Genomic DNA, 21,609 nt, shown 5'->3' with positions numbered 1-21,609 from the left:
TTGAGGAGGATGAGATAGTAGCAGTGTGCATGGAGAGAAAGGACTAATTTAGAAATACGGCAGCAAGCCGGGGGCAGATACGGAAAAGAACACGTTAGCCGCGGGTAAAATAGCCCAATAAAAACGAGGCTTTCCAAGTAAGATAACAACCCCGTTCCCCGTCTTCTCCCATAAGACCGAAGGCGAGGCAGAGGCTTTACGAACAAACAGGCCATTAGCCCCAACCCAAAGCCAAACACACACAGGAACAGCCCCAGGCGATAGCGAGCGGGAGAGGGCGCGCCCCCGCCGCGCGCGCGAGACGGACGGGAGCCGGCGCCGCCAGGGACCCGCCGGGAGAGCTCGCGCCGATAGGAGCTCGCGGCGCCACCGCCGGCCCCCCAGCGTCGCCGCCGCGGATCTCCCGATCTGAGGAGCGGCGCGCCGATTCCTCGCAAGTACGTGGTCGCCCCGATCCGCCCGATTGGGCTCAATTCGAATCCCTTCCCATTGCCCCCTGATTTCCGCCCTCAAAGCCTCGTGCTCTTTTGCTTGTGCCTGCAAATTAGGGTTTTGCGCGCGGCGGCGCCGGACATGAGCGTGGAGAGCCCCGGAGGAGCCACGGGGAGCTAGGGTTTTCTCGACACCCCGCGCCGGGCCACCCTCCCAGCTTTTCCATGGGAGATGGAGGAGTCGCGTGCGCCGTCCGTGCAGTGGAGGGCTTCCGTGCCAACGCCCTCGTGAGGAGAGCAGGGGGAGAAGCCATGCCAGACAAGGAGGACAAGACGCACCAGCACCAACACCACCACCGCCACCACAACAAGCAACAGCCTGCTTCAGCCGCCGACCTGGAGGAAGGGGAGCTGCAGCTCAATGGAGACACAAGGGACATGGAGAGGACCATGCCTCCCAAGAAGTGGCGCAAGCTGCTGCCCGCCTCGCCAGCTCCAGAGCTGGAGCCAGGGGAGATTGTCGCGCCGCCGCCGCCATCCAGGAAGGCAAGGAGGAACGGGGACCTCGACAAGCCGGAGGCCCCGCCCGCGAGGCACAGGAAAGATACACCCGACAAGGTTACTCCGCTGGAAAAGAAACGGGACCGGGATCACAGCAGGAGCTCCTCGGCAAAGAAAGGCTCTTCACGGGACTCGGACGAGGAGCCAGGTGAGATCAAGCCAGAGGCCAGCTGCAGTGGCAGTGCCAGGAAGAGCCATGCTCAAGAGCCTGCGAGCAACCACCGCAAGCACCAACCCGAGACATGCAATCAATCCGGCTCAAAAAGTCGCAGGAAGGGAGAACCAAAGACTTCTTCTTCTTCTGCCGGTAAGCATTACTCTGCAAGAAATCATGACATCTCGCCGCCAATACGAGATCGCCATGATAGGTTTGAGAGGAGCCCAGGCATCTTGGGGCGCTTTCCTCATGACCGCGTTCGCCACGACAGGAGCCCAGGCCGCTCGGAGCGCTCCCCGCGAGACCGTGGGCGCCACTATGATAACAGAGACCGCAGCCCATACATTTCACCACTACACAGAGCACGCCAGCCCCATCACAGGGATAGCACACCAATCCGCATGGATAGTTCCCCTCGTGGGAGGACTCAGCATGAGGACACCAGAGACCGAACACCGCTCCGTCGTGATAGATCGCCATCTGAACGTGCTCGGACAACTGACAGCCATGAAACCAGCAAGAAGAGCACTGACAGCAATGAATCGACCAAGAAGAGCAGGGCCACAACTGATAGCCATGAAACGAGCAAGAAGAGCACTGACAGCAATGAATCGACCAAGAAGAGCAGGGCCGCTAAGCTTGAGAGCAACAACAACCTAGAAGATGTTCAGCACAGAAATAAATCAACCAAGCAATCAACTAAGAGTAAGGGTGGTAGCAACGGAAAGAGCGAGGAGAGGATCTCCAAGGAAAAGGTAACCGAGAGCATTCAACCCGCTGAGCTGCCGCCACCGCCTCCATTGCCGCCACCACTACCGCCTCCTCCGCCTCCACCCCCACCTTTACCACCTACTATGCCTCCTCCCTCACCCCCACCACCAGTACCCGAGCAGCTCAATGATGTTGTTGCTGAAGATGTCTCAATGGAAGAAGACATGGATATCTGCGACACCCCACCTCACACCAGCCAAGCACCTCAACTCGTTACTGAACCCACTACTATCATGGGGAAGTGGTTTTACCTTGACCAGCTTGGTGTTGAGCAAGGACCTTCCAAGCTTTCTGACTTGAAGAAACTGGTGGAAGACGGATATCTTCTTTCCGATCATCTAATAAAGCACGCCGACAGCAATAGGTGGGTGACTGTTGAGAATGCCGCTTCACCACTGGTTTCATCAGATTTCCCTTCAGTGTATTTCGATGTTTCAACCCAAAAGGTTAGCCCGCCAGGAGGTCGAGGAAATCTGCTTGGCCAAGTTCGAGAAGAGGCAACTCTGTTGGCATCAGGTGCTGAGGATGAACAGGAGGAAGCTTCTGAAGAACACATGGAAGATCTCTACATCGAGAATAGGGTTGAGGCACTGATGTGTGGATCTGTTCTGGTCGATGGACGTGAACTTGAGATTCTTGGAGGTAAAAACACTTCCTTTTCCTTCTGAGCGGAAGATTTGATTTCTTTGAAGATAGTGGGCTGGCTGGGCTGAGTTTTTTTGGGGGGTGGGGTCGGGAGTTATTTATATCCTTTTTGGGTTACAAATTTCAGGCCCCTCGACTTTAGTACTTTGGTTGTGTTCTTGTTGTTTGCACGAATCTTGGAACGTTTATGGAGTCCACGTGGCTGGGTCTGGGCTTGGGCTTGGGCCTCATAAGATTGTATTCTTGATCCTCTTTTGGATGCTGTTTTTTTCTGTTGCACAATCTTAACCTTGACCTTAGTTTTTTGGATTTTTTGTTGGGTTTTTTTATTTTACATTTGTATCCCCACGATTTTTGTTTTCTGCCATAATAAAGTGTCAATTTCCACAATTACCCTTGGGAAGTTCTTTATTTTAAAACTATTTATTATGTGCATGTGCTGCATACTTTTCGAAAATAACTATCCTTCGGATCAGGTGGCTTTACACCCTTTTCTGAAAGCAGATTAAAAAAGATAGTTGGTGTGGATATTAATTTTAAAATGTAGACTTGCATTACTAGCTTCTGTAAATATAATCTTTGGATGGGTGTAAATACAAATGCAGAGCTTCCACACACCTTCAAGCAGAATCTATGGCTCTTCTTTTGTTGTTTGGTTTTGGTTGTCAGAGCTGGAATTCACGTGTTCCAGCACTCATGGTTATACTTATCTGGTTTCTTTCCTCATTTGGAAACTGCAGAGGCTTTGGATGCACGTTTTGAGCCTGTTGACTGGGAAAGGAGTAGTCACCGTGAAGGTATTGGATCTCGTTTATCTTTAGAATTTTTACTCTTGCACATGTAATTTCTGAAACCTACTTTATGTTGCTTCAGTCTTCAGATGTTACGCACCCTCTAGATGAGAACACTCCATTTATGTGTTCCTTATTCCGAAGCTTAAATCATTTGCAGCACCTACATGGTGGATTGTACAACTATTTAGTTCTTTGACCGCCCTTTTTTTGTTGGTAACTTATTGGGGTTTCTATATTCTTATGCCAGATTTTCCGAGGTTCCAAGTGCAACCTGCAGGAGATGATGGAATCAACAGAGGCATTGGCTTCACTGACAACTGTGTCACAGACATTTACGGTGTTGGTCCTGTTGAGAAGGAAAAGCTTTACCATGATGTTGAATCTAGCGAGTGGTTTTCTGGTGGATGGTCTTGCAAAGGTGGTGACTGGAAGAGGAATGATGAATTCAGTCAAGACAAGCCTTATAGGAAGAAGCTTGTCCTGAATGAAGGCTATTCTCTTTGTCAGATGCCAAAAGGCAACCATGAGGATCCTCGCTGGCACTGCAAGGATGACCTCTACTACCCTGTACCTGCTAAAAAGCTTGATCTGCCATTGTGGGCATTCTCATCAACAGAAGAGAATACTGATACTATTGATGACGCCAGTAAAAGTGCTGTTATACCAGGAAGATCAAGTCAGAGACAACCTCCTAAGGGAGTGAAAGGGATGATGCTTCCAGTTGTTAAGATTAATGCTCGTGTTGTTAAGGACCAATCCTCTGTTGAACCATGCATAAAGTCTAGAGGAGCTGACCGGTCACTTTCAAGATCTTCACGCTCTCACTCAATTGGAACTGATAGGAGTTCTGTCCATGAAGGTTTGTCTCATTCCAAGAGACACAATGACTACGATTCACATAGTCTGCACAAGTCCAAGTCTGTTCCAAACATTCCAGAGGACCATGTTTGCACTCTTGAAGAATTGTCAGTCAAACTGGGTGATTGGTACTACCTCGATGGAACTGGACATGAGCATGGCCCATTTTCTTACTCTGAGTTGCAAAAGTTAGTTAAAAAGGGCACTATTCTGGAACGGAGCAGCGTGTTCCGAAAGATTGATAACACATGGCTTCCAGTTGTCAAGGATATAAAATTTGACTCTGCTGTTCGCAATGGAGGGCCAGGAAGTGTTTCTACTTCTTCTCTTGTCGACCAGTCCAATGTTGTTGTGAACCATGGAGCTGGTAACTTCCATGAGTTGCACCCCCAGTTTGTGGGTTATACACGTGGTAAGCTGCATGAATTAGTCATGAAATATTTCAAGAGCAGGGAGCTTACTTTAGCCATAAACGAAGTCTTGGATCCATGGATCGCAGCAAAGCAGCCCAAAAGGAAATAGAAACATTCTTTTCTAACAATTCAGCTTCAAGGAAATTCTTTCCAGGTGCTGTCAAGTCTTGTCCAACATACATGATATTTCTACTTTCCTGCTATTAATTTTGCTTCTCAGCTTAGTTATGTTCATGCTATTGTTATGTGGATCTTTGCAACAATTTCTTTTGTTGGCATTTCTGCAGAAGATGCTGGGTCCGCAAAAAGGGCAAGGCTGCTACCTAATCAAAGTGATGAAGATATTGATATATATGAGGACATCCTTGCCAGTAAGAAGGATGATTGGTGTTTTGAAGACTTATGTCCTGAGGGTGCTCTTGTTGAAGAGAACCCTGCTAATTCTATAGCAGAAACTGAAAGCTGGGGTTTACTGGATGGTCATGTGTTAGCAAGAATCTTCCATTTTCTTAGGGCGGACGTGAAATCACTGATTTCTTCTGCAGCTACCTGTAGGTTGTGGAACACTACTGCTAAGTATTACAGGAACACATGTAGATTCGTCGATTTGTCTTCTGTTGGCCTGCAGTGCACTGATTCTGTGTTCCGTGATATTATGGTATGACTCATTTATCTGTTTATTAAGCTCTTAGATGTTACTTTTGTCATCTTCTGAGTTCTAACTTCTGGCTCAAATCATTTATTTCCCTTTCAGGCTGGTTATGAGAAGCAAAATATAAAAACACTTATTTTAGTTGGGTGTTCAAATCTGAGCCCCCTTGCCCTTGGCGAATTGCTTGTGCAGCTTCCACACATATCTTATGTGCACATTCAAGGTTGCAGTCAGCTAGGGGATATGAAAAGCAGATTTCAGCATATAAAATGGATTAGGAGCTCTTTGGATCCTGAGGAGCCAGCCCAGAAAATTAAAAGCCTGAAGCAAATAGATGATGGAAACAATTACCCATCCGAAGTTGCGAGGAACTTGACCAGCCAGCTGGGTGGTTCTGATGAGCTTGACGGCTATTTTGCTGATATCTCAAATAGAGAGAATGCCAACCTTTCTTTTGGGCAAGGGTTTTATAAACGATCAAAATGGCTTGATGCTAGAAAGTCATCTGCTGTTATGTCAAAGGATGCTCAACTAAGGCGTTTGATGCAGAGGAAGGCAGAGAATAGCTACCGGAAGATGGAAGAGTTTGTCATGAATAGATTAAGGGAAATAATGAAGAGCAGCAGATTTGATTTCTTCATTCCAAAGGTACATGGCTTGCTCATTCTATAAGTCATAACTATATGTGTAATTATAAAATTTGAGCCTACTAGAACTTGCAGAAGTTGTAGCTAACAGAGAGAGCATGGGTGGACCTAGCGGCGCAACCCTTGTATTTTATCATTCTCTATACTGATTTTGTTCGAAAGACGCCCAATCTTCTAGAAGTTTCTGGGTCCGCCACTAAGAGAGAGTGTAAGGAAAAGAACTCATGTACTTCATTAAACCTAACCATATCATGTTTAAAGGATTTAAATGATCATCGAGGATACAGAAAGAGGGAGGCTAATGAAAAAATGAGCATTCTTAAAACTGGAGAGAAGGAAGCATTGTAGGCAGCATGGTTTTAAAGGCGTCGCTTAGGCGTGCAAGCGCCCCCCCCCGCCTTGGAAAAACGGCCGCTTTAGGCGTCCAAAGCGTCCGCCTAGGCGGAGCCTAGGCGTCAGAGCGCCCCTCCTCTGCCTTGAGACGCCTTAACACCTTTAAAACCATGGTAGGCAGGGAGAGCTTACATTTAAATTACATGGTAGAAATGGTATCTGCCCTGCAGACTTTTTATATATGTCCCCAGCACGTCAACAAACTCTTACAGATTCCTGCTCCAAATCTATGATCTGCTTCTGTGTCACGCAAATTGTCCTTGGCCTGCCTCCTCTCCTCCACTTTCGCCAGCCCTCTCTGTTTTCATCTTCTTGAACATGGTTGTTCCATCCAGCAAACTTCTCTGCATCATCCTCTTCATGATTTAATCAAACTTGGCTATCAATTCCTCATGTGACTCCATTATCTCCCTGCTCATCTTGTCCACCGACCACCATATTGATTGTGCTTCCATCCAATACTTCAATTGCACCGTAACCTTGGCATCGATAGTTCGATACCATCCAGCCTGCTGCACGCCACATCCTCCTCCTTCCTTTAAACGAACCTGACCTCAGTTTCTACCTGTCGCCAGGAGAGCTCTCATTGACCAGTGTACGATGTAGTAGGCATGCTGGGAACACGCTGTATCACATGCATCAAGTAAACACTAACTAATAAGGGCGTGTGATAAAATTCTATCTTACAGGAGACATGTTGAGCAACTTGTGGCACCAACATGAATCTTATCTTCACTATCCTTTCCACCATGCACATGAATTGAGTATTCAACATAGTACCCATTCTTCCAGGATATCCATGACAACCCTTTAGTTAAATGCACTGGGTGATATAACCGGTTGAATCCTCTTGACATCTTTACAAGCCATATCTTCACTTTACAGGTTGCGAAAATTGAAGGTAGATTGAAAAGTGGATATTATGCTCGTCATGGCTTTAGTTCTCTCAAGAATGACATCCGATCTATGTGCCGAGATGCACTGAGGTAAAGTTGCTCAGTCTATAACTGAGTCGAAGGTTTGCAGAGCAGCGAAGTTTATGATATTGCATTTTCTCACATTTGATTTGCTACAGCAGATTTAAAGGCCGAAGTGATTTGAGAGATATGAAGCAAATTGTTCTGTCCTTCGTCAAGTTAGCAAATAGACTGGGTAACCCACGGTTGATTTCTGAGGGAGATGGAGCAGCCGCCCAGAAGGACATTTCTGACACGAGCCAGTATTCTTCAGACAAAAAACTAAAAAAGAAACAAAGTAAAACTACAGGGGAAAGAAGGGGAGCAAATTGGACTACTGCATCTGCTAGTGCAGATGCTTCATCCCGTGCATTTGACCGCGAAATCAAAAGAAACCTCTCTAAATTAAAGAAAAGAGATGTTGATTCTGGGAGTGAGACATCTGATGATGATGATGGGTACTCTGAAGGTGATGAAACTGAGAGTGAAACTACTGTTTCTGATACAGAGAGTGACCTCGACTTAAATTCTGCAGCATGGGATTTGAAGGTAAATGGCATGAAGTTGTTTGAATCTGGTGACTCTGTCACGGATGATCGTGGATGGGGTGCTCGCATGACAAAAGCAAGCCTTGTCCCTCCTGTTACTAGGAAGTACGAAGTTATTGAGAAGTACCTTATTGTAGCAGACGAGGAGGAAGTACAACGGAAAATGCGGGTTGCTTTGCCTGATGACTACTCTGAGAAGCTGCTCTCACAGAAGAACGGTACTGAAAATTTGGAGATTCCAGAGGTTAAGGATTATCAACGTAGAAAAGCACCAGATGATGAAGTTCTTGAGCAAGAGGTATATGGCATAGATCCATACACACATAATCTCCTGCATGACATTATGCCTGCTGACGGCTGGTCTTCTGCTGACAAGAACACCTTTATTGAGGAGGTAAATTAGCTGACATTAAACTTTTTTCCATTTTAGTTCACATGCTGTGATGCTTTGGATTTACTCAAATATTATCATTGCAGCTTCTTCTGAATACCTTGAATAAGCAAGTTAGGGATTTCACTGGTTCTGGAAATACTCCTATGGTTTACCCCCTTAAACCTGTCATCGAAGAAATCCAAAAGTCTGCAGAGGAGAGTGGGGACAGACGAAATGCAAAGATGTGCTATGGGATGCTAAAGGCCATGCGGAGCCGCCCTGAACATAACTATGTTGCTTATAGAAAGGCATGTATTCAGCAACACCGAATTCATAAATGTAGTCTTTTCTTTGAGGAATTATAGTAGTCTTTTTTTCTTGTCTACATCATAACGAAAACGGTATAACCTTAACTATCTGTATGCTCTTTCAGGGTCTTGGAGTTGTCTGCAACAAAAAGGGCGGATTTGGTGTTGATGACTTTGTTATTGAGTTCTTTGGGGAGGTGTGTTCTCTGTTAAATCACACATTTGTGGAATTAATCCATAATATAAAATTATAATGAATTTATTGTTTTGCAACCTTTGCAGGTTTACCCTTCTTGGAGATGGTATGAGAAGCAAGATGGTATTAAGCATATACAAAACAACAGCGAAGATCAAGCTCCTGAGTTTTACAACATTATGCTAGAAAGGCCAAAGGTATTGTTCGTTCTTAAAATTTGGATACCATCTAAGTACTAGTCTGCATGATGACATCCCAAGTCAGGTCGTTGCAGATTACTGATCTCTTCGTCTTTTTGTATGAAAGGGGGACCGTGATGGATATGACCTTGTTTTTGTTGATGCTATGCACAAGGCTAACTACGCGAGCAGAATCTGTCATTCATGTAACCCCAACTGTGAAGCAAAGTAAGCGCCTTTAATATTCAGTTTTTGCACTGCAATGATTTAGCGCCTTTAATATTCAGTTTTTACGCTCCAATGATTTCCTGTTCCACTACTTATGATTCTATTCTATTCGTTTTCAGTGTTGACATGAATTTCTTTTTCATTCGTTTGTTAATTTAAGTCAATACAGTAACATTTATAGGAGTTTGACTTGCTGTTGTGCAAAATCTGCACATCAGAGATTCTTGTCCTATCCTTGTAAGCCGCTGCTCTGAGCGAACACGACTTTCCTGCATATCAACTTCATTTTTGATTTTCAGCGGTGCTGTTACGAATTTATCCTGATAAGTAAAGATTATTTTGGCATGCTTATGTTCTCCAGTCTAATCAAATCATAATTAAACCACAAACATGTGTGGTCTGATGTTTAATGCCTAAAGCATTTGCAGCTATTTTTCCTCAGACTTACTAATTACTGCTCCTTGATTTTTTCCAGAGTGACAGCTGTAGATGGTCAATACCAGATTGGAGTCTACACTGTTCGGCCGATTGCAGAAGGCGAGGAAATCACTTTTGATTACAACTCTGTAACTGAGGTGAGCACCACATCATGTTCTTGCATAAGTTGTGTTTTAAATTACACTATCTTATGTATGCATTCTTGTTCTGCTAGAGTAAGGAAGAGCACGAGGCATCGGTTTGCCTCTGTGGGAGTCAAGTATGTCGGGGCAGCTATTTAAATTTTTCAGGGGAAGGAGCTTTTGAAAAGGTAACATTTTAGAAATACTCTGGTCAATGATTCAAGGATTAGTGTGGTTTATCTAATTCTCAAGTGCTCATTTGCTTTCTTTTGCATCATTGTGACATAATCTCATCCACTAACTTCATCATCAATCAGGTGTTAATGGAATTCCATGGTGTGCTTGACCGACACAGTTTGCTACTACAGGCTTGCGAAGCAAACACTGTCTCCCAACAAGACTTAATTGACTTGGGTAGAGCTGGTCTTGGTACATGTTTGCTTGCTGGTTTGCCTGGATGGCTTGTTGCCTACACGGCCCACCTGGTAGTTTTTAGTTTCCCTTTTGTTCAATTTCTCTTCTGATGCCGTGACTAGTTTCGTGAGTGCTCATGACAATTTTCATGTAATATAAGGTGCGCTTTATATTCTCCGAGAGGCAGAAACTTCCTAATGAGATCTTTAAGCACAACGTGGAAGAGAAGCGCCAGTTTTTTACAGATATAAACATGGATTCCGAGAGGAATGATGCCGAGGTTCAGGTATATGCTGATGGCTTGGTTTCACCTCCTGTTTCCCTTTGACTTGTATGGTTTGATCTCATTCTGTCTCTACATGTAGGCTGAGGGTGTGTTAAATTCAAGATTGCAGAATTTAACTCATACACTTGACAAGGTGAGTAATTATTTTCCATGACTTGAACTTTTTCAGCAATAGCCATTGGTAAACTTAAAGACAATCAGTTTGCTTGGTCTTTCTATTGACGTTTGGACGAAATGTATGTTTAGGTAAGATATGTTATGAGATGTATATTCGGGGATGCCAAGAATGCCCCTCCTCCTCTGGTGAGGCTTACTGGGAGAAGCCTAGTGTCAGCCATTTGGAAAGGGGAAGGCTCATTAGTTGATGAGCTCCTTCAGTCAATTGAACCTCATGTCGAGGAAGATGTACTCGCTGACCTCAAGGAGAAGATTCGTGTTCATGATCCATCTGATTCTGAAGACATCGAGGGAGACATCCGAAATTCTCTGTTATGGTATGTTTGGAATCTGAGTCCCCTCACCTACGATTACCCGAATTTGGATTCTGACTCCCTTCTACAGGTTGCGTGATGAGTTGCGGTCTCTTTCATGTACATACAAGTGCCGTCATGATGCCGCCGCTGATCTGATTCACATGTATGCTTACACAAAGTGTTTTTTCAGAGTCCGAGTAAGTGAAAGCTTTCTCTTTATTGTGAAACGAATGGTTGTGATTTTTTTTTATCTGTAGTTCAAGCTGACTCAAGTAACACCACATGCAGGACTACAAGACAGTAAAATCTCCACCAGTTCATATTAGCCCCCTTGATTTAGGTCCCAAATATGCTGATAAACTGGGACCAGGCTTCCAGGAGTACAGCAAGACGTACCCGGAGAACTATTGCTTAGCCCAGCTTATCTATTGGTATAGCCAGAATGCAGAGCCCGAATCTAGACTGACTAGAGCTAGAAAGGGTTGCATGTCATTACCAGATGTCTCCTCCTTCTATGTAAAATCTGTAAAGCCAACACAGGAGCGAGTCTATGGCACCAGGACTGTGAGATTCATGCTATCACGCATGGTAAGTGCTACTTCATAAGCTGAGATTGACAGATTGTTTTGCTTAACTAAATCTAGTCTTGGATACAAGAAAGACAAATTTACAATAAAATTTAATAGTACTCCCTCTGATACATATTAGTTGACAACTTTATCTAAATGCAGATGTATCTAGTCAACAAATGTGTCTAGATACATCCATATTTAGACAAAGTTGAGTCAATTAATTTGGATTGGAGGAAGTAGTAAAATTCTACAGATAATATATTTAAATCATTCTAGCAAATGTTATGTTAGATCACAAAAGTTGCTAAAGTTGTAGACCCTGTACATAAGACACGGTATTATTATTATTTTGTGGTACATTGCACTATGTGGGTGCTATAAATTGGACAACCTTCCCTTGGATGAAGTCAAATGGATACATTACACGAGCAGGAATATGTTTTTACTGCAATGATTAGGAATATTGTCATTTTTATTGCTATTCGTCATCTTGACGTGGTTTAATTTATTTGTTTGATGCTATGTTTTCTGTTGACTGTCTTTGGTCTGACTTGTTTAATGTCACAAATCTAAGATCATCTTTGGTTGATCGCAGGAGAAACAGGCCCAACGTCCATGGCCGAAGGATCGGATATGGGTGTTCAAGAACGACCCAAAATTCTTTGGCACTCCAATGATGGATGGTGTGTTGAATAATAGTTCTCTTGATAAGGAGATGGTGCATTGGCTCAAGACAAGATCAAACGTTTTCCTAGGGTAGTCAAAAGGATTGTAGGCAGAGGACACAGTTTTCCTCTTCGGAGATTTTAGTCAACAACATTCTTTTTCTACTCACCTTACCTACCTGATCATGGGAGATAGCTTTTAGATGGCAGGGTAACAGTCTCATCTTCATCAACATTTGTACAGTCACCTCTCCCTCCCTCCCTAGCTTGTAGAGATGTATTCCATTAATAACTGATAGATCATAGTCATCATTGATTTGATGTAGCGCCTTTTCCCGTCGCGTAGAATTGCTTTGCCTCTATGGAATGTACTTATGTGTAAATGCAGAACAGTTGCAATCTTAAATTCGGCCGTGTTGTACTTCTGTCTCAGCTGTGCTGTTTACTAATAATTGTGCTAACATGAAACTGACCTGTGCACAAAGTTTGCTGGATGAACCTGACATTTTTTTCTCTTGAGCTAGTGCTAAAAAAGCACATATATTATAGCGTCAGAATATGCAATTTATTGGTAAATTAACTGAGTTTTTTTTCCAGGATGTACTTGTGTATTTCAATAAAAGTATGTTTATATTCTGAGGGGTTTGTAAAAGGACAATTATATTTTGAGCAGTCCACAAATAAAAATGTATATTAATGCAAATTTACATGTATATGGATTGTACTTATATGGACATGCTTGTTTTTTTTCCAAATTTTCTCTGACTTTGAAATATGTTCTTTTTTTATAAAAATGATAGCAAGAACAATAAGGCCAAAACGTCTCCCCAGAGTATGGGTGTACTGTAATGGCCTGACTCTTCGGTAATAACTAGTACTAGCTTAGAGCATCTCCAGGAGCTCATCCAAATTTGGTCCTCTATATCTCCATATAGAGGATCATCTATAAAGATTCCTTTTTAGATGTTCCTAGTTTTCCAGCAGATCATCCATAATCAGGACATCTATATTATCTCTCCTATATTTTAATACTATCCTATAACTACCATTTAACAGATTTTCTGACCTCACCTCCTCCAAACCTCACCTCCGCCTCCTCCATCGGCACCGGCAGGGTGCCCTCCCTCGCCGTCCTCCTTTCACCACGGCCACGCCCCCAACTCTCCTCCGCGGCGGCGCCCCCGACCACAAATCCGTCCGCCCCGCCCCGATGCCCTCCGCCGGCCCCTGCTCCCCCGCTTCCTCCCAGCACGGCGCCCGACGGCGGCTCCCTCCCATGCCCTCCGGCTCTCTCCTCGTCGCCTGCAGCTTCCGATTCGCGCAGTAGGCGAGCGGAATCGCGTGGGAGGCGCGCGGGCGAGGGAGCAATGATCCTGGCTTGGTCACCCAGATGTGGAGGACGCACCCAAGAGCTGGATGGACATCTATCGATCCATGTCCATATACATGTGCTGCTGGAGACGGTTTTTTAGACTCGGTCCTCTATATGTTGTATAGATGTCCATTTGGATGATCTCCTGGAGATGCTCTTAGGAGTAGCTTCTCTGAACCGGCAACCACAGTGCCTGGCGGTGTCGACATGCCGACCAAGCGGTGTTTGTGTTTGAGATGGTGTACAGCAGTCTGCGTGTTTTGAATTTCCTAGTCACAGTAGCATGTTTCAGGGCATCTCCAACGCGGCGATCCATCCCTTCGCGTGTCCGGATGGGTCCAATCGGACTGCGGCCCACGTATCGTAAATGCGAATGACCGTCGGGACGACGCAAATCCGGCCCAAATCTGGGCTAGGTTTGCGCGACCACAGATGGCACGCGGCATCCGGTCGCGTCCGCCTGCTCACCGAACTGTCTCACGACGTTCTGAACCCAGCTCACGTACCGCATTAATGGGCGAACAGCCCAACCCTTGGAACCACCTACAACTCCAGGTGGCGAAGAGCCGACATCGAGGTGCCAAACCTTCCCGTCGATGTGGATTCTTGGGGAAGATCAGCCTATTATCCCTAGAGTAACTTTTATCCGTTGAGCGACGGCCCTTCCACTCGGCACCGTCGGATCACTAAGGCCGACTTTCGTCTCTGCTCGACGGGTGAGTCTTGCAGTCAAGCTCCCTTCTGCCTTTGCACTCGAGGACCAATGTCCGTCTGGCCCGAGGAAACCTTTGCACGCCTCCGTTACCTTTTGGGAGGCCTACGCCCCATAGAAACTGTCTACCTGAGACTGTCCCTTGGCCCGCGGGTCTGACACAAGGTTAGAATCCGAGCTCTTCCAGAGTGGTATCTCACCGATGGCTCGGGCCCCCGTTCGTCTTTCTTGGGCCTAGCTGTTGGTGGGGGCGGATATCATATTAAATGTGGACAGGATCTGCCCCTGTCTAGTCCACTCCCCACTCCACTCGACGGTTCCGCACGCACGCGCATCCGCCGCCATGGCCCCGAAGAGGGCTTTTGCTCTCGGCGCCAACGACGGAGAGGCCAGCAGCCACCGCCGTCCTCCACCGGCGCTGCGGGCCGGTGGAAACCACGACGGTCTCCACATGGGAGAGGCCGCCCGCATCGACGCGACATTGGCGCAACCCGCGCCGCTGCTGCTGCCGAAGCCGGAGGAGGAAGAAGACCCGGACCTGCGCGCCGCTCTGGTGCTGTCCGTGGCGGAGGAGGAGGCGAAGTGGCCGCATCTCGCGACGGCCATTCGCACCTCCGCGATGGAGGAGGAGGCCCGGCAGGCGGTCGAGGACGCCTAGACCTGGGCGTTGGTCGACCAGGTCCGCCGGGAGGAGGCAGCGACGCGGCGGCGCGAGGAGGCCAGGCTCCGCCGTGAGGAGGAGATGCGCCAGGAGGCCAGGCACCTCGCGGAGCAGGAGAGGCGCCAGAAGGCTAGGCGCCTCGCGTTGCAGGAGAGGGAGCTGCGCCTCAGGGAGGAGGCACAGCTACGGGCCGTTGCGGCGGAGCAGCGGGTGGCTTCGGACCCGCACTCGGCCTGGGAGGAGGCCCTGTGGTCGCCGTGGCCGGAGTCCCCGGCGCGGTCGAGCCACAACAGCGCCTCGCCGCCCGAGGACGTCGTCGACGCATATGTTTAATGAAACTTCGTTTAGGTTTAATTTTTTTCCTTTGTTTTTGATTTTCTTCACATATGCGATGCGTCCGCGCGTTGGACGCAGCGTGCGACCTAAACGGACACGCGGACGCGGGCCGCTATCCGGATGTCCGCGCGGCCACCCAAACGGCCCAAAACGGGCATCTCCAGTGCGGCGACCCATCCCGCGCCCGCGCGGGATGGGTTGAACCGGACAAAAACCCGGCCCAGCGCGCGGACCCATCCCAAAAACGGATGGTCGCGGCGTTCGAGACGACCCAAAGCTGGCCCAAATTTGAGCCGCGTTTGCATGGCCGCGGACGCCGATGGCTGGCCGCTCGCGTCCGCCCCTGACCCGCGTGTCATAGGGAGATAGTTTCTTTCTTCATTAAAGTTAGCCATTAAATGTTTTCTTAAATCTACTATTACTAGTCTAGGTACGTACGGGGCCGGTGATACGTCCAAAACGTATCTACTTTCCCGAACACTTTTGCTATTGTTTTGCCTCTAATTTGTGTATTTTGGATACAACTAACACGGACTAACGCTGTTTTCAGCAGAATTGCCCTGGTGTCTCGTTTTTGTGCAGAAATTCAACTTTCGGGAAAATCCTCGGAATTTATGTCAAAGGGCCTATTTTTCCAGAAGAATCACGGAGCCAGAAGGGCAGACCTGGGGGAGGCCCAGGCCCCCCAGACAACAGGCCGGCGCGGCCTGGAGGGGGGTGGGGGGGCGCCGCCCTAGCGTGTGGCCCCCTCGGCCAGCCTCTGACGCCCCCCTCTGGACTGCCTAAGTGTTTCGATCTAAAAACGCGAGACAGGAAGTCGAAGTCGCCAGAAAGCATCCAGTACGCCGCCACCATCGCGAAACTCCGTCTCGGGACCAGAAACTCCGTTCTGGCACTCCGCCGGGACGGGGAATTGGAGGAGATCATCGCCATCATCACCACCGACGCCTCTCCATCGACCAACCATGTTTCCCCCATCCATGTGTGAGTAATTCCCCGCTGTAGGCTGAAGGGGATGGTAGAGATTGGATGAGATTGGTCATGTAATAGCATAAGATTGTTAGGGCATAGTGCCTAGTGTCCGTAATTGGTACTTTTATGATATTGTTGCAACTTGTTATGCTTAATGCTTGTCACTAGGACCCGAGTGCCATGATCTCAGATCTGAACATGTTCTCAATTCATGATGATATTCATTGCTTTATGATCTTACCTGCAAGTTGTATACACGTATTGTTGTCCGGAACCCGAGGCCCCAAAGTGACAGAAATTGGGACAACCGAAAGAGAAGGCGGTGATATGAGATCACATGTGTTCACGGAGTGTTAATGCGTTGCTCCGGTGCTCTATTAAAAGGTGTACCTTAATTTCCAGTAGATTCCCTAGAGGCCCGGCTGCCACCGGCTGGTAGGACAAAAGATGTTGTGCAAGTTTCTCATTGCGAGCACGTACGACTAAATATGGAACACATGCCTATTGATTGATTAGTACTTGGATACCGTTTTATTATTATCTCGCAAATGCCCTACTTTGATTGTTACATGAGTTTCTCTCATCCATGCAACGCCCGTCATCCATCCCTCGTGCCTACGATATTTTAATCCTCGCTGTTTACTATAATCACTACTGCTGTCTTTGTTACACTGTCGTCGTTATTTCACTATCGCTATCGCTATAAACTCGTTACTATCGATAAACTCTTGCGAGCAAGTCTATTTCCAGGTGCAGCTGAATTGACAACTCCGCTCGTTAAGGCTTACAAATATTCTTTGGCTCCCCTTGTGTCGAATCAATAAATTGGGTTTTACTTCCCGCGAAGACCGTTGCGATCCCCTATACTTGTGGGTCATCAAGACTATTTTCCGGCGCCGTTCCCGGGAGCATAGCTTTATTTGCAAGTTCACTTGGATTGATATTGTTCGCTGCAAATTCTCCATCATGGGTAAACCTCACGATACTAAAGTCGCCATATTACCATCCACTACAAGAAAAGGTACAACTCGAGTACCTCTGCTGCTCTTGATTCACCATCCGTGATAGATAAACTTGTTTCACCACCACAAACTTCACATGCTCGGTACTTCGCTAGATCTGAAAATTCCTCTTATAATTTTGATGATGCTTCGCTGTGCTTGATAATGATGGTTCGTTAGGATCTTTTCTAGATGCTACAATTGCTAGGTCTAGACAAATTGAAAGTACCGAAACTCCTAATGAAAATGCTGCTACACTCGTTAATTCACCCGAGTCTCGTTGAATACTCTTTTGATGATCTTGATGAAGATTATGTAGAACTTGATGATGATTTTATTGATAAATGCAATGCTACTACCGATGCAAGAAAAATTAAAAAGTTGCTTGCACAACATACTCGTTAGATATAAACTCGTCTCTTGATCCTAAATTTGCCACATCTCCTATAAACATTAAGGATAAGGATTATGATTTTTCTCTTGATTTATCTCATATATCTATTGTTGAGAAAACACCTTTTTGTGGTACTGAAGAAGAAAGTGCTGTAGAACACATGAATGAGCTTTCAACTTTGAGTAGCTTGTTTTCTGATGATGTTAAGATGCGTACTTATTTCGTTGCTAAATTTTTTCCTTTCTCATTAAAGGATGATGCTAAAACTTGGTATAATAGTTTGCCTCCTGATTCTATTGATAGTCCAAGAGATTTGCTTGATGTTTTCTTTCGGAAATACTTTCCTGCTAGTGCTCAATATATTGCTTTGCAGAGAATTTATAATTTTGACCAGGAAGATGGAGAGAAATTGCCTGAGGCTTGGGCGAGATTTTGCTCTCTTATTAGAGCTCGGCCTGGATATGATTTGGAAAAGCATGATTTACTTGATATATTTTATAGTGGATTAACCATTGAATCTAGGGCATACCTGGATAGTTGTGCTGGTTGTGTTTTCAGGAAAAGAACTCCAGACGACGCTGAAGAATTATTGGCTAGAATAGGCCGGAATCATGATGATTGGTCTACACCCGAACCAACCCCGACACCAATATTGAAGAAGAGGGGTATGATTAAATTAAATGATGAAGATATGAGGGAAGCCAAGAAATCTCTTAAAGAGAAGGGTATTAAATTCGAAGATGTGAAGAATTTACCTCCCATAGAAGATTTATGTAAGATCACTCCCCCTTCATCCATGATTGAGGTACACTCTCTTGAACGCTTTACTAGGGAAGATATTCCGTATTCAAAACCTCCTGCTCAATGCTTAGATGAGTTTGATAATTATATTGTTAAGCAAAATAATTTCAATATGAGAGTAGAGAATCATTTAATGAAAAATTCTCGAGCTATTAGTGAATTGCATGGTATTGTGGAGAGAACCTCCAATGATGTTAAGATGCTTGTTAAACATTTTCATATGATTCAAACTCAAATTGATCAACTCACTAAAGTGCAAAATGACTTGTTAAAAAATAATTCTAAAGAAAAACATGCTTATGAAGTAACAACTAGAGGCGGTGTTTCTACCCAGGATCCTCTATATCCCGAAGGGCATCCCAAAAGAGTTGAACAAGATTCTCAACGAACTGAAAATAGTGCTCCATCTAAGAAAAAGAAAAAGAAACATAAAACTGTTGTAGAATCCTCTGAGCCTGTTAATGATCCTAATAGTATTTCTATTTCTGATCATGAAACTGAAAGTGGTAATAAATTAACATGATAAAGATAATGATAAGAATGATGCTTCTGATAAAGAAGAAGTTGAAGAAGAACCTGAAAAGCATGCTAAAAATAAAATTATACTAAAGAAGATTTTATTGCTAAGAAATATGGTAATGAAAGAGAACCTTGGGTTCAAAAGCAAATGTCTTTTCCTGCTAAGAAACTAAAATCAAAGGAAGAAGAACATTATAACAAATTTTGTGATTGGATGAAACCCTTATTCCTGCAAATCCCTTTAACTGATGCTATTAAATTGCCTCCTTATTCAAAGTATATGAAAGATATTGTTTCTAACAAAAGGAAAATTCCTAATGAGGAGATTTCCACTATGCTTGCTAATTACTCTTTCAATGGCAAAGTTCCAAAGAAGTTGGGCGACCCAGGTATACCAACCATTTCTTGTTCTATCAAGAATAATTATGTTAGAACTGCTCTATGTGATTTGGGAGCAGGTGTTAGTGTTATGCCTTTTTCTCTTTATACGAGACTTTATTTAGATAAGTTGATACCGACTGATATATCTTTGCAAATGGCTGATAAATCTATCGCTATTCCCGTTGGTATATGTGAGGATGTTCCCTGTTCAAGTTACTACTAATTGCTTAATATTAACCGATTTTGTTGTGTTAGAAATGCCCGAAGATGATAATATGTCTATTATTCTTGGGAGACCTTTTCTTAACACCGCAGGGGCTGTTATTGATTGCAATAAAGGAAAAGTTACTTTCAATGTCGATGACAAGGAGCATACCGTTTATTTTCCCAAGAGGATTGATAAAGTATGTGAAGTTAATACAATTTCTAATGTGAGAACTATCAAAGTGGGAACTATTGATTGTCCTATATATGAGCCTAAAGAAGGATATCAAAATATTATGATTGGATCCATATCAATTCAATACAAGGTAACATGATTGATTTGAGGTTTATTCCTTCTTATGTCATGTAAAATTTATTTGGTGGCAAGACTTGATCAACCTTGTTAACAAATTCATTTTATATACATAGAGGAACTAAACAACATTTCTTTCTTCCTCCACTTGTTCTACTTGCTGTAGTACTATTTGTTTTGCAAGATGCTTTTTTTTTGCGGGAAAAAAGATATATATTAAGCCACAAGGGAATTACAATCAGTTTGAACCGCCGTAGCGATTTCCTGGGGAACATATCGGAACCAAGATTCAGTTCTGTTCTGAACCCGTCCTAGTTTTGCTAACTCGTGGCCTACCATGTTAGCCTCGCGGCTAATCTTTATTAATTTTACATCTCTTTACCGAAGAAACTCACGAATGACGTTGATTCTGAAAGCATAGGCTAAAACATTAGGAGTACTTCCATTGATCATGTCCACCGCTTCCGCACAGTCTGACTCCACTGTGAACTTAAGCGCTGTCCAGTGTAGGGCAAGTTGCAACCCCTCTTCGATGGCCATGATTTCCGCTTCAGTTGCATCACCACAGTGTGGTATAGAGCGGCATGCTGCATAGATGATAACACCTCTATATTCCCGCATAACCATGCCCGTACCTGCAGCTTGACTCGAGTAAGCACCGTCCGTGTTCAGCTTAGCCTCTCCTAACGGCGGCGCCACCCATTTCTTCCTCACCTTCTGTCTACCATCGGTTTGTGCTTCAGTCTTCTGGAATCCTTGTTCCGGGTTGACGACCATCTTACCTTTACTTATATCTGCGTACGGAAATTGTTTAATGAGCATGAGAGAGTTGAGGTAGCTTACTAGGAACCGGCGGGAGCCCTCAATTGGCGGGCAGGGTTTGCCATGAGTCATCTCATTGTGGGCGTGCCATATCCTCCAAAACGTCATCAAGGTCGGCGCGCGTTGGCATGCTGGGATGGAGGCCAGGAGGTGAAGGAGCCACTCGGGTCCTGTCGGCCTTAGCAGGTCACTAGCGGGCAGGTCCCAGACTTCGTCCATGGCACGCCAAAGGTCGCGTGCATGCGGGCATCGGAGGAAAATATGGAAGGAGTCCTCCTCCTCACAACAACAAATAGGACACATGCTGGATGTTGAGATGCATCTCCTTCGCAGATTCAGTTGTGTTGATATTGCATTTCTACAGATTTTCCATGCCAGAATTTTGACTTTGGGCGGTACAGGGCAGTCCCAGATGATCTTCCATGTTGGTCTAGCGCCATCAGGTCTAGAACTAGTAGCTCCACGATCTTGATGTTGCATTGTCAAGTGCAAGGCTAACCTGGAGGCACTTCTGACACTAAATATGCCACGTTTGTCAGGGTGCCAAGCTATAAAGTCCTCTTCGTTACGCCTTGACGTGCTAATTTTCAGGACATCCGCAATGTCCTCCTGGCAGAAATATTGGTTTAGCCTTTGCTCGTCCCACGATCCATCCTGTTCCAGAAAGTCCGCCACCCAACGGTATCTGCATCGCCCTTGCACCGATCGTGGTTGGTGACAGCCATCCCTGGGAATCCAGGGGTCTCGCCAAGCCCGAATCTTCGCGCCATTGCCCACTCTCCATATGGCGCCTTTCTTCAAAAGTTCAAGCCCATGCTCAATTGCATGCCATCTGGAGGAGCCATTCCCTGTGAAAACAGTGTCAAGCAAGGAGCCATTAGGGTAGTATTTGGCTTTCAATAATTGTGCACATAAGGTATTTGGAAATTGTATGAGCCTCCAAGGCTGTCGAGCTAACAACGCCTGGTTAAACAGTCGCATGTCTCGAAACCCCACACCGCCATAGTCCTTCGGACGTAGCATGATGTCCCATGCCACCCA

General features: G+C 45.4%; 1 protein-coding gene across 1 annotated transcript; it reads left to right on the top strand.

The window, feature by feature from the left end:
- The first annotated feature begins 621 nt into the window (after positions 1 to 621).
- On the top strand, positions 622 to 12,481 carry LOC124702420 (histone-lysine N-methyltransferase ATXR3-like). The gene is given in 21 exon segments (XM_047234589.1): positions 622 to 2,562; positions 3,306 to 3,362; positions 3,607 to 4,725; positions 4,728 to 4,784; positions 4,918 to 5,288; positions 5,385 to 5,930; positions 7,208 to 7,308; positions 7,401 to 8,220; positions 8,304 to 8,507; positions 8,633 to 8,704; positions 8,790 to 8,900; positions 9,010 to 9,110; positions 9,586 to 9,685; positions 9,763 to 9,858; positions 9,988 to 10,155; positions 10,245 to 10,370; positions 10,450 to 10,503; positions 10,617 to 10,864; positions 10,932 to 11,040; positions 11,132 to 11,431; positions 12,011 to 12,481. Coding segments are annotated over 21 exon segments (6,831 nt in total). The 5' UTR covers positions 622 to 656; the 3' UTR covers positions 12,176 to 12,481.
- The last annotated feature ends 9,128 nt before the right edge of the window (positions 12,482 to 21,609 follow it).

The sequence above is a fragment of the Lolium rigidum genome, chromosome 1, assembly GCF_022539505.1.
Source record: "Lolium rigidum isolate FL_2022 chromosome 1, APGP_CSIRO_Lrig_0.1, whole genome shotgun sequence".
In the NCBI taxonomy this organism is placed as follows: domain Eukaryota; kingdom Viridiplantae; phylum Streptophyta; class Magnoliopsida; order Poales; family Poaceae; genus Lolium; species Lolium rigidum.
The sequence above is the reverse complement of the archived record's forward strand: the minus strand, read 5'-3'. Positions and strand labels throughout refer to the sequence as shown.